General features: G+C 38.5%; 1 protein-coding gene across 1 annotated transcript in view; it reads right to left on the bottom strand.

The window, feature by feature from the left end:
* Positions 1 to 13,430, bottom strand: part of APAF1 (apoptotic peptidase activating factor 1) — a 2,040,921-nt gene that overhangs the window by 943,572 nt on the left and 1,083,919 nt on the right. The window contains exon 20 of the mRNA XM_044087206.1: positions 9,610 to 9,735. Coding sequence (XP_043943141.1) covers positions 9,610 to 9,735 — 126 coding nt within the window. The remainder of the gene's footprint in view (positions 1 to 9,609; positions 9,736 to 13,430) is intronic.

Below are 13,430 nucleotides of genomic sequence, written 5' to 3'. Positions count from 1 at the left end.
GTCCTCCAAGCATGGCTGCAGGGATGTCTCAAACAGAATTTTTCTATCTATTTTGAAATGAGGGTAGCAGATCTATTTGAGGTATTCGTCACATCCGGATCAAATCCTGGAAGGCATCTGTCCTGAGTTTCCACTTGTGCGGGTCCATTTGGGACCTGTTTAGACCGTCTGCCACTATGTTTTATTCTGACATGCTGTATGAGGCCTGCAAATGCTGCAAGGCTAGTTCCCAGGCCATCACTGCCAACTGGCAAAGAGGGTATGACCTTCTACCCCTTGTTTGTTCAGTTATTCCATGACAGTGGTGGTGTTGATGACCACTAAAAGGGGACTTGTGGGACTATAACCTGAACTGCTGCTAAAATTTCTTTGAAGTTCATGTGCTTTTAGCATCTGAAGGACCCCATCTGCCCTGCACTTGAACTTGCATGGAAATTGCTCCCCATGCAAAATCTAATGAGTCTGTCTAGATTGACTGAACTGGGGTCTGGAGGGAGAAGGATAGGCTTGGAATGAGACACATCTGATCCCTCCACCACTGTAAGTCTCATTTCACAAATTCCAGCACCGGTACCTGGAACTTTAAGGGCGATAGGTGATGGGGCCAACAATTTAAGTACCACTGAATCTTTCTCATATGGAGTCTGGCCAGTGTTATCATGAGGATCACTGATGTCATGATGTCTAGAATTTTGAGAAACTGTCTTGCAGAAGCATCTTCTTGAAGACAGAACACCCTGAAAATGTTCTGATACATCATGACTTCATCTTCTGGTAGGAAGGCCATTCTTTTTTTCCTGTATCTATCATACACCCCAGGAAAACAATTTTTTGAGAGGGTGTGAGACAGGACTCAACTTGAAATCTCAAGTGAGCTAGAAGGGTCGAGAGCTTGTCTAAAGATCCTCAACATCTGGGAACAGACTATGCAAACATCAGCAAGTAGTCTAAATAAGGGGAAAATGTGGATGCCCTGTAAGTAAACACTGCCACCAGACCCTTCATGAATACTCCATGTGCAAAAGATAGCCCAAAGGGTAATGCAAAAAAACAGATAACATGAGCCAGCTGCAGCAGATCTCAGATATATTCTTAAATTGGAAGCAATTGGAATGTGATAAGCATCTTTCAGAAATAAAAGTCACCATGAAACAGTGGTACAGAAGGAGTAATTGGAATGTGATAAGCATGTCTCATAAATAAAAGTCACCATGAAACAGTGGTACAGAAGGAGTATTAGGCAAGCTAAATCTAACACTGGTTTCCATGACAGCTACCTTCTGGGTACCAAAAAAGATTCAAAAGTAGAATCTTTTTTCCTATTTGTGGTTCAGAAACTGTTCTATAACCCCTGCTTGCAACAGGTGAAGGAGTCCGGGCTGACAGGTGCGGGGGGGGGGGGGGTCCCTGAAGGGAGAAGGATTTTCTGTCCACTGCCTAGAGTATCCTTTCTGAATTATTCTCAGCATACATTTTTCTCAGCCAATCTGTGGTCAAGCTGCTAGGTTTAGCAAAAACCTGGGGAAAGAGGAAAGGGGGAGGAGGAGCAGGATGAAGAGACAGGATGCCAGAGTCTCGGCACAATCATTCTTTAGCTGGAGATTGATCCTTTTTGAGAAACAAAACCCTTTTATTTGGTATGGAAGCATTATCTTTCTGCCATTTCCTCTTGGTACCATGATTCTTCTTAAGCTGGGAATTTTGTTTGTTCTGTCCTTTGAAGCTGGATGTCTCATTAGGGAAGAAACTGGAAATATGACACATTCTAGATGCCCTACGCATCAATTTACCTCTATCAACCCACTGTTTAAGAATCAGGGTAGTATCAGGACCAAACACCAATTCAGAACGTAAAAGGAGCATTCAACATCTTAGTTTTTAAATCTGCAGGAAAAATTCTGGTTATGCAACCAGAAATATTTTCTCATTGCAACAAATATGTCTGGATTGTGAGAAACTGTGTCTGCACCTTCCAAGACATTACTCAAGGCTTGTTTGCAAACCTGAGTCACACTATAAACAACCTCATTCATATAAGCACTTTTGTTGAGCAGGCAAAGATGCATCAGTCATTTAAACATTGCAAAATAAACATCCATACAAAGTATAAATAATTTAGAATATGAAAGACTAAATTACTAGTAAGAGCCAACTTTATTTTCCTGAGATTCGAACCCACTGCCAATTTTATACAAGGGTGTATATGAAGTCAAGAATGTCTTGTTAGAGTTGAAAGCTGGATTAGCTGCAGCTGGGTCAGCTGACAAAGGTGAAAAAGAGCTGCAAGATCAGAGTACACCATGTATTTCCCTCATAGTCTTGTTAGGAACTGGTTCACTAACCACAGCGGCTTACATACAGTTTTATATACATTTTCTAAGGCCGGTAACGGAGAAGGAGCAGACAAAAAATTGGAATCTCATCCACAATGAGCTCTTAAACTTTACCAATCTCTGGTGCAGCTCCAGCTTGCTTACAGTCAAACACATCTCTAAACATAACTAGCATATGTAGAAAGGTGAACACCTTCTTGGGTTTTTGAAACTGTTCACCTTCTGAAGAATCAGCTTGGACAGTGTTCACTATTGTCTGCATCACAGACTCCATCAAAATCTGTAGCCAGAGACTGATTTCTATTGAAGGTAGGCCCATAGTCATTCCGAAAGAAACATAGTCTCTGGGATTAGATGACTATAAAGAATTTTTAGCTAAGCAGACCATGTCAGCCCTAACACAATAATAACCTCATTGCATTATCGTGAAGTTTTTGTTTCTTTTTACTGTGAACTACACTAGTGGACAAAATATCTGTGAACAGAGTATTATGTGTAGCAAGGCATAACTTACCCCAGACCTCTCCTGCTCTTACAGGGCTTGGTTCCCTGGAACCAGGGACTGGGGCAGCCTAGGAGGAGGTGTTTGACCTCCATACCATAGAGGGCTGTGGGCTCACAACATAGGGTGACTTGAAAAAGATAAGTGATATGCAGGCAACAGCAGAGTCAAAAAATGTAGGCTGAGCAATGTCTTTGTTGATTTTTTTGCCTTTCAGCTGCAAATGGATTTGATGGAGGGGGGAGGGCAGTCGTGTCAGGATCCATCAGGTCAGGGAAAAAAAAAACAACTAGCCAGAATTAAAAAAGGACACTATTAAGGACTGACTAAGGGTAACAATAACAGCAAATATAAACTATTACCCCACACAGGAAATAAGGCTAAACAGCATAAAATATAGCAGAAACAGTTTAAAATATGTTAAATCTTGTTCTACAACCTGCACAGTGTAGTAAAGAACAGCACATACTGTCACAGTACAAAGTAAAATTCATTTGTTCAAATATTGCTAATAAATCAAATATTAAATTAAACCTTAAATCACACAGAAACATTTTAAAACAGCATAAATAAGCATTTACTTAGACAGCCCCCTGTCAGAAATGGAAAAAATCTCCACAGAAATGCAATCAAAATAATTTGCGGTAAAATCGTGATTGAACAATTAAAATGGATACAGTGATGTTAAATCAGTAGTAAATATCATATAAATGAAGAACTGATAAAATGCAGTATGTTCAAAATGAAGCTGATAAACAAAAACAAGCACAGTTAAATTGCTGCTCTACATGAATGATGCAGTCCCTAGTGTTCAAATGACACCACAGGACTTCAGTTTTCCAGTCCAAGTCATAAAACAATTTAGAAAATCCCCATACTTGCTTAAAAGCAATATTAAGCATACAAACACAGTAGTTAGAATTCCATTCTGGGTATGGAACTGCCTGAGATTTAATAAAAGAAGTGCTTTGGTTTTCTAGTTCACTGTGAATTGCCTTTATATTTTACTTATTTTTTAATATACTGGATGGAAAGACAGATGAAGCATCACTTAACAACAGAGACAGAACAGATGCATATTTCACTGGCCATGTGCAGTGCATGTTTTCTCTGATACATGGTAAAAGACATCTAGTCTATCATGTTCTTTGTTCAAATACAATATTGTTTGCAGTATGTCATGTAATATACATGGACAAGTTACAACATTATGCTCTCAAGGGTATGATGCTTTGGTGATTAAATCAGAAACCTAGTTTGATACTGACTGCAAACTCAATACACCTGTTAAGAAATTAAAAGACGTGCAACCTGGAGTACTATTATATAAATGGTGGGATATGGATAGTCCTCTGCTTCCTCCAAGCTACCCTTCTTATTTTTAACAAATTCATCACTTTGATACTTATCGGGTATGATGAGTTTGGATTCAATAAGTCATTAGAAAGCTAATAAGTATTTTGTTTATGGGAATATATGAAGTACTTGATGATGAATTAGGTTTTAAAGCCTGTTATAAAATGGAGATTGTGTTAAAGAAAGTGGTTATCCATTCACTGCTGTTTCAAAATGCTAAATTAGAATCTTAGCGATGTACAACTAAGGGTAAATTGTAAGTGGAAAAGTTTTTTTTTTCACCTGTTATGTAGTATTAGTGATGAAAAATAAAGGGATGAAAGTTCAGATAAACAGAGGGATAAAAAAGAGTGAATAGTTATGCCAAAAGATGACTTGGATACAGGATGTATCAAGATTAGCTAATGTAAGTTACTGTGCATTACTGAATATAGAATTACTAAAAGTTTTATCTTCTCAAGTGTGAAAAAGGGGTCCACCATGGTAATACTGTGTCATAGGTAATTTGAGACATGTTATACATACATCTTTATAAATATGTTCCTGTTCTTTTTTTTTTTTACTCAAAGAAACTATTTCATTTTTTAACATAAGTAATAAATATTAATACATTTTAACAATATAATAATAGTAAAAGATGAAATATAAACAAAGGAAAAATTAAACTACATATGATATATATAAAGGCCTGATATCAAAGATGGTAATAATCAAACTCCAAAAAGAGGAATCTTCCATCTTTCAATCATTAGAGACAAGATTCAAGTGCTAAATATAAAGAAGATATGTTATTATTGCTTTTGTTTGTTAGAGTTGGTTCTCTAATTAGTGTTGCTTTTCCAAAAAATAGTCCATCTGTCTAAATATCAACATTTATGTTTTCAGGAAGTTTACGAATTAGTTAAAATGAACAAGAAATTGCATTTTTACAGCATTTCAGAACAGGAGAGTATTAAAGTTTCAGTATATACGCTGATATATGCATTCTTCTCTATATAGTTACCTTGCATTGTTTTACTCTATTTGCTGGTTCCATATGATCAACTGTGCTGTTACCTTGCATCCCATCTATCTGTCTCATGCCTCCATTTTGACTAGTTTTGCTTGTGTGTGTGGACATTCTGATTAGATACAAACATGGAGGAATCCATCATTAACTTACAGGTGACAGAGTATGACCAAATTATACAATGATAATCTGTAATAAAATAATCTGTAATCTGTGATAAATAATCTCATTACTGAGGATTTTGCATCCAGGAAGAAAGAGGTCATTGTCTCCCTCTACTCTTCCCTCATTAGGCCAATCATCGAGTACAATGCCTCTTTTGGCATATACCTCACTAAACACCTGCAACAACTGGAGAGGCCACAAAAGTACCTCACAAAGAGGATCCTAGGCCTTAAACATTTGTCCTATATGGACAGACTCAAAAAAACACCAACTATTCTCTGTCTCATATCGCCTACTTAGAGGCGATCTTTGCTTGTCTTAAAAAGCCATGTCTGACCCAGCTCCGTTAGAAATGTTACATCTAAAGAAATCCCAATCCCTCCATACCACACGCTCCAGAGACCTCAACCTCATTACCACAATCAACAGAACGTGCTTGAGGGACAGGTTCATAACCCAGAGACTGCCCATGCTATGGAACAGACTTCCCATACATGGCAGGCAGAGCACCTCACTGATCATCTTCAAGAAAAATCTTGATGAGTGGATGGGAAATAGAAAATTCACCCCAGGGATCACTCCAGTGGCTTTAGTCGACAGAGGCACTGGGAGCCACGGTCGAGTGGCACAATGGCAGGGTAAACCTACTGGGTAGGCTTGTAAAGGCTCCAGGGTCATTAGCCTAGTACACACCTATGAACCTATGACATCTCACTGCCATTCAAAAACCTGCATGCTGATTGGACAGCCCAATCATTGTGCCCATTGTAAATTGGGAATATACCAATAGAAAAAAGCTCTGGCTGCTGAAGTACACTGAGTGGCTGGGCTTCTCCAATGGCATATGCTTAGAAGATGCAGCAAGATACAAGCAAATTCAGGTATGTTCTGCAAAACTAAATGTACCTGACACAAATGTTCTGCAGGAGGGGCTGACACTTTCAAACAACTGGTGTCAGAGCCATGGATTAAAACTAAATGCCAAGAAATGCATAATAGTATCCTTTGGGAAGTCATCCATCCCTGGTAACGATCATATTGACAATACACCCTTTAGAGTTGACCTAGTAGTCAGGGATTTAAGGACACACACAGATAGTAAATTAGTTTTTGACCATCATATGTCTACAGTGGTCAGGAAATCATTCTATGCTGCGCAACTTATAAACAAAGCTATGGCATCTAAGTCCAAGGAAGTCATTGTTCCACTGTATTTGGCATTCAGCAACTTATCAATGAGTACAATGCCCCCTTTGGTTATGTACCTTACCAGGCATATCCAACAATGGGAATGTCCACAGAGGTTTAAGATTACAGGGCATAAGTAAAATGTCCTATGCAGACTGTCTCAAGGCCCTATCCCTGTATTCTGCCTCCTACAGATTTTTGAGCAGAGATCTATGCACCAGAATTACCTGTACTAAAGACTTAAACCTTGCCTGTGATATAAATAGGGACCTGCTGAAGAGCTGGGTTTGTATCCCAGAGACTATCCCGTCTATGGAACAGGCTCCCCATCCATGTGAAGGAGAGTTCCTCCCTAACCCAATTGAAGTGCAACTTGGACAACTGGATGGGAAACCAGAAATTCATCCCTGGATTTGGCACCTATGTCTCTAACGGACATAGGTAACCTGTAAATGGTTCATCTTCCAGGCCCATGCTTACACTTATCAAGGGTATCAGAACTTGTCAGTGATTTGGGATGCATGACTAGGCTTAAAAGGCCCTTGTGGTCATTAGCCCAGTAAACATCTATGAACCCTGTATTGCTGCACTGTCCCTACTAAAATCCCAGCAGACTCTCGCACCTCTCAACTGTCTACATTTTCACAAAATGTCCAGATTTATTTCTCAAACTTTTGGTCTTTTTCTCATAAAAAATCTTTTCTAGCAAGCCACGGGGAACTGAAGTCATTGAATGACAGACATTTAAGGTTTAGGCTTCATATCTTTCAGAAAATGGACATTAACACAAAACCTCTTATTCCAGCAACTTTCTAAAAGCGATAAAATCTCTGCCTATTTTTAGACCTTTGTCCCCCCATTATGTTGGGCTTTGTCCGGGTTTCTTGCATTTAGAGGTTATAATGGTAGGGAAAAAAGGCAGCAGCACTTATGTACTGTGCAAGCATGGGAATTGAGTCCCATACACATGAACAGTCATCAGTAAAACAAGGAAGAACGTGGAAAAACACTACAGCGCCATTATACAAAGACATTATTTAAGAAAGGTAAGTTGTTGTTTGTCTTTTCGGCTTTTCCCAGTTAGGGGTCGCCACAGCAGAACTCCGGTCTGCTAATGATTGGCAGTAGATTTTTTTATGGTGCTGAGTTACCAGCCCAATGCCCAACCTTCAGCAAAGGCACGTCTTTCGGAGGCCACTCAACCGTGGGGAGGACATGCAGACTCCACACAGAAGGCACTCCAGTCGAGAATCGAACAGGAGAACCTCTTGCTGTGAGGCAACAACGCTACCGCTGTACCACCGCGGCACTTATATTTAAGAAAGGTAAGCATTATCTTTATTAAATAATGTCACTGTATAATAGCAATAACCCATTCATGAGTGTGGGTATCACAGAATTTAACCACGGTTGGCTTCATTTCATTATGTAGGCTTCCCAGTCATGGGTTACTGCCAAAATATTTCACCCTTTAGTACACACATGGTTTCCTGCCTGCCACCTTTACAAAAAAACAAAAAAAAAGCACAAATGGCATTACAAATCAGAGACAGCCTGTTCTCGAAAACCCTTGACACATGCAAACAGATAAATTCAAAGATACAAACAAATTCAGGGATAAGTGTACATATCTGAATATAAAGGAACCTTCCTTCTCGGTTTGATATCTTAATAAATTCCATGAGTTTATCAAATATTTCAACAGAGTTAATATACAAACAGTACATTACTGCTGTGGGTGCATTAAATTCATTCAATATAATTACACACATACCTACAGATTTATGCTGGCAGGAAAAGACTTATAGTGTACATGTTACCTGCTGAAGACTCTCAGCCTGTACTATGTACCCGTGCTGTTCCCTGTTTTCCTCAGCATTTTTCAGTTACCCATGCCCTTGTAAAATGTTGTGGTATTTTGTGTTATACTCTCAAATACAGGAAGCAATTTCTCTGGAACCCTCTCGGTGAACCAGTGTTTTCTCTTGTCTAAGCTGAGTATGATCTATAAGGTTCAAATTCAAACTCCCTTACTTTCATGTCCTACTCCTTCAACTTCAGTTACATTGTAATTCCTGCTAATGTGTTTAAGGACCCAAACCATATCCCCATTTCCATCCCAGCCTCCAGGAAAACAGCTCCTTTCCACATGAATAAAATTCCATTCCTCTTACCATTCTAGACATCTTTTTATGCAGTCTCTCTAATCTCTTTCTTTCATCTTCCATATCTGATCTCCAAAATAGACTAAGCATTCCAACGAAGGCTTCACCAGTAGCTAATAAGCGGGTAGAACTCCTTCCTGTCCCAGGGTGTCTATGACCCAGAAATGCAGACTAACATTCTGTTAACCATTGTTATGCTTTTCTCCTGTTTCTAGAAGCTCATTACTGTACATAATCTTTCCTATTTTCTGTCCTATAGATTCAAACTATAACCTTCCTCTATCTTCCACTTTGTCCCAGGGTTACTGTTCTCCAGATGCAGCACCTTGAGTTTTCCGTACTGAATCTCAGTTGTAAAGTTTCAGACTGTGTTGATAACTTTCTTAACAGCATGTTAAGACCGACTCCCTTCATCTCCTGCTGATTCTGCTAATGTGGCAAAAGTGAAAAGAATATATCAAAACCCAGCTATTTACTTTTCTTTTACTCCGTCACTGTGTCCTGCTTTCTGCTGCCACATTTCCACCCACAATCATTTTCTCTCAGACTTCTCTCCATATTTATTTATCTTGCGTTTGGCAACAAATCAAACATCTTGTTGAAATGTAAGTACTGATCCCAATCTTCTCACACAGCTCAAACAAAGAAATGTACCAGGGCAGGATTAGCAGACTCATTCCTGTAGTTTTTTTTTATTTTTTAATATACATCATCCCTCTAGCACATAGAAACCACTCAACTTTAATTCATGTTTCAACCTGCTCTTAAAGTGACTCAGAACAAAATTAACCAAGTTGTGCTTTATCATTCAATTAGCACATTATCTAGATCAATTCAAATCTGAGCATCTGCATTACACTTACAGTTTATATTCATATTCCAAGGGCTTACCTTTACAGTACCATCCTGACAACCCAAGCTTGCAAGCTGGCCACTTCTATGAATACAGCAGCTTCGAATACGAGCATTCTGGGGCTCACTCTGACCCAACACTTCACCCTTTATACCATCAATTAGCTGGCAAAAGAACAACAAATTAGTACAGTAAGATTGTGTTACACAACAAAATGTGTCTGTACACATATATATATATATATATATATATATATATATATATGTGTGTGTGTGTGTGTAGGGTTAGTTTATAATCTACATAATTGCCATTCTGGGTGAAAAAAAAAGGAAACCATACACCTCAGAAAAAGGGCACGTTTCTATAAAGCATATTTTGCTCACTTTGCTAACATTCTGAAAAACAACATCAGTAAGACTGCAATCAAAAATACTTCTTTACAGTACGATAAAATCTCATTATTTACTGAATCTGAACATCCTTATTTCCTAGACATAAATTCTGATGAATGGAAAAATTACTTGAGATTTTAGGGCTCAGATTACAGCTAAAACACAGCTTTTAATCACACTAACATTCAAGTCTACGATAAATTAAATACAGGATATTCTGATAACTAGACAGTGATTCTAAAAATCAGGTAATTAAATCATTATTTTTCTGTAAATCAGAATTTGTCTGCAAATTGCGAAGATGTGAAATGTGATGTTCATTAAGTCTGACCAAATCAGGAAGAGCAGTGGTGTATTAAAGACAGAAACATGCACTCATTCATCCAAAGCTAACCACTTGGTCTTAATGATAAAAACACTTCAGAAGAAAATAAACTGTTACCTTTTCTCAACTGCCAATATCACAGTAACAAGTTTAGCTGATCAAGCAATATCAAGTGTTGTTAGATTTTTTGGAAACATGGGAAGATAATCCACATGTCTGCAGCCCAGGAAGGAGGAAGTTTGCCAAAGTACTGGTTTGTTGTGTGCTAATGCCTGATGGAATGTTCATTTCTACATACATTCCCTGGATCAGAACTGTGTCTGGAGTTTGCAGACTAGTGTATACTAATCCTTCATGCGTTTACTTTTATTTTAGGATGCAGCTAATTGATTTTCACATGCTGCTCTATACTTCAATAAATTTCTGAATGTTTAAAAAACTTTTGTGAAAGTTAACAAAAACTTTGGAACATAAGTAAGTCACCATCAAAGGATATTTGCTACCCATCAAAAAGTTTAAGACAAAGTACTGAATTCACTTGACAGTTTAATTGGCATAAAAAAACTGTTGATGCAACTGAGCTAGCCAAGTAGAACAAGCTATATAGGTTCGTGGGTAAGTACTAGACTAGCTGCCCTTGTGGGCCATTTTAAGCCTAGCCAATTTCCCTTTAGGTGCTTGCATTAACCTATGCCATTTGGTTAAAGAGTGGACTTACCCATCCATGGTTGATAATTATATATTAATCCTAATTAGAATAACTGGGATCATACCATAGATAATTTGATGGAACCCATGTATAGGATAAAGCATTTAGGAGGTGCCTCTGTCCATTAGTAATATAGGGGGGAAGTCGTGGGGTAAATGTTTTGTTTCCCAACCATAGATCCAAGCTGTACTTGAATATGGACAGGGATGAGATTTATTTTACGTGAAGAAGTAGTCTGTTCCAGACCAGTGGTACCTTCTGTGAGATATACCTGTCCCTCCAAACTACTCTGTTAAGCACAACAGGATTAGATTCCTGGGCCATGTATTTCTAATGTCATTTGACTTGCTGATGAGCAATAAGACCATCATTATTGGGTTGGATGATGCCCTGTATGCCAGACTCAGGTCACCTCTTAGCAGTCTGAAGGATACAGAGTATAATGACAGGGAGCTTTGAGTTGGTCCACATTGTTTAGGCCTTGTATCCTTTTAGTAAGGTATCTCTGTGGGCATTCCAGTTGTGGTATGGGCTGAGAAAGGGGGGGGGGCAATGATATCTTTGGATCTAGACACAATCCCTTTGTTAAACTGTGCAATATAGGTCTTTAGGAATGTATGCTACTACCAGCACTGACATAAAATGCTGACTTCTAAATACAAGATGACTACACTTAACTTTCAGTGATTGCACAAGTGCTGAGAATCAAGCTGTGCCTTCCATTTTATTAGTAGATTGAAAGGTGGTTAAGAAATGTATATAACTATTCAGACAGGTAAGTTAAGAAATATATTGATCTATGTAGATAGATATAATATGAAAGGGTAAATAAAAAAAAACAAAAATACCCAAAAGTAGGGTTAAACCAAGAAGTTAAAAAACATAACGACAACTGAAAACGGAGACTCTGAAGAAGCCAGTTTCAACTGGTGAAAGCGCTTAGTCATTTTGTTCATTAAAGTCACTATTTTATCACCGTACTACGAGTGGCCATTTTCAGTTGTCGCTATATGAAAGGGTAAATAACTTACATCAGATAATGAATTTTTGAATGGTAACTTGTTTTGTGAACCACTTTTAAGTTATGATGTGGAGTAAATAAAACTATGGACTGAATTCATTAGTCATATAGCTAAAAGGAGTGCATCACTAAAAGGCAGCATGGCCAGGTAGGGAAAGTATATGTCTGGTCTCTTAAGACTGATAGAAATTCAAATCACTTTGCAATAACAGAAGCCTATAGTGTGTCTTGACAGAGTACCCCAGTGGCAGCTTGAAATACAAATTCCTATTGTTTCCCTTAATGGCAATCGCATTTTAAGTGTAGGAATTCTAGACCCCTTCTTCACCCACCCCCACTAACCCTTATAGGGAGAAAGGATGGGTATTAATCATATAAATCTAACTTAGGGCTATGAGATTTAATAGTACAAGTTTTCATTCCCAATTAATTTCAAAGTATCTGTTCTAGAGTTTACTAGTTTGCAGATGAAGGAAAGTACTCCTGTCATACATCCAGCCACAAGACAGGCAACTCTGTCTGTATAACAGAACTGAAAGGTTCCCTGGATTTTAAAGAGTCTTACCCTTTTGTACACAAAGAAAGCATACAGTTGCATAAGTTCTACTTACCGGTAAAAGCAAATGTTTGCAGAACACACTGCCTTAATGGCATATGGGTAGCACTGCTTTGTTACCCTCCCTCTGGCATTCTATCAATGCTCTGAACTCCTCCCACTGCCTGTCTGTGATAGTGAAGGACCAATCACCTGGCAGGACCAAAACAGCCCTTCAGACAGGGCCGTTTTTAGTCCTGTTGTGCCAGAGGCAGAGCAAGTTCTCTTGGGATATTGCTTCTCTCACTAGGGGATATCAGCTACAGACCTCAGATAAGAAATTTATTTTCAGTTTTATTTCCTTTCTCTGCCTTTTGCTTTCAATGCATGGATAGATTATTCTGCTAAATGACTTATTTTTCCTTGTATTAAAAAAAATGATATATACTTTTAGTGTGACTTCTCTTACAGTATTATGATTAGTAAGATCACTGGACTGCCAAAATCCACTGCAGAACTCTGATGTGACACCTCACTATAAGAACCAGACTGATGGATGCTGCCTTGTACCAATTCAGTTTCAGAAGAGACGTCAGAGGATTAGAGACTGTTGGAGACCAAAGACTTGATACTCTGAAACCTTGAAGTTTGGCAATCTGAGAGACAGTATTCAAGTGGTAACTTTTAAATTCTAGCATTTGGATGGCGTGGATACACAATTTCTGGTAGATGATCATGATTCCCAAGGAATTTTACAACTGGAGTAAGGTGACTCTGGCCCTGACTATAAATACTCTACTGAGGGGGGCAGAGTGCCAATCATTCAGGTAAGGGAAGACCTGAGCCTCCTGCAGCCTAAACCAGGTTGCTACAACTG

The sequence above is a fragment of the Protopterus annectens genome, chromosome 11.part0, assembly GCF_019279795.1.
Source record: "Protopterus annectens isolate FY-2018-M chromosome 11.part0, PAN1.0, whole genome shotgun sequence".
Classification (NCBI taxonomy): domain Eukaryota; kingdom Metazoa; phylum Chordata; order Ceratodontiformes; family Protopteridae; genus Protopterus; species Protopterus annectens.
Note: the sequence above shows the minus strand (reverse complement) of the source record. Positions and strands in the feature narration are given on the sequence as shown.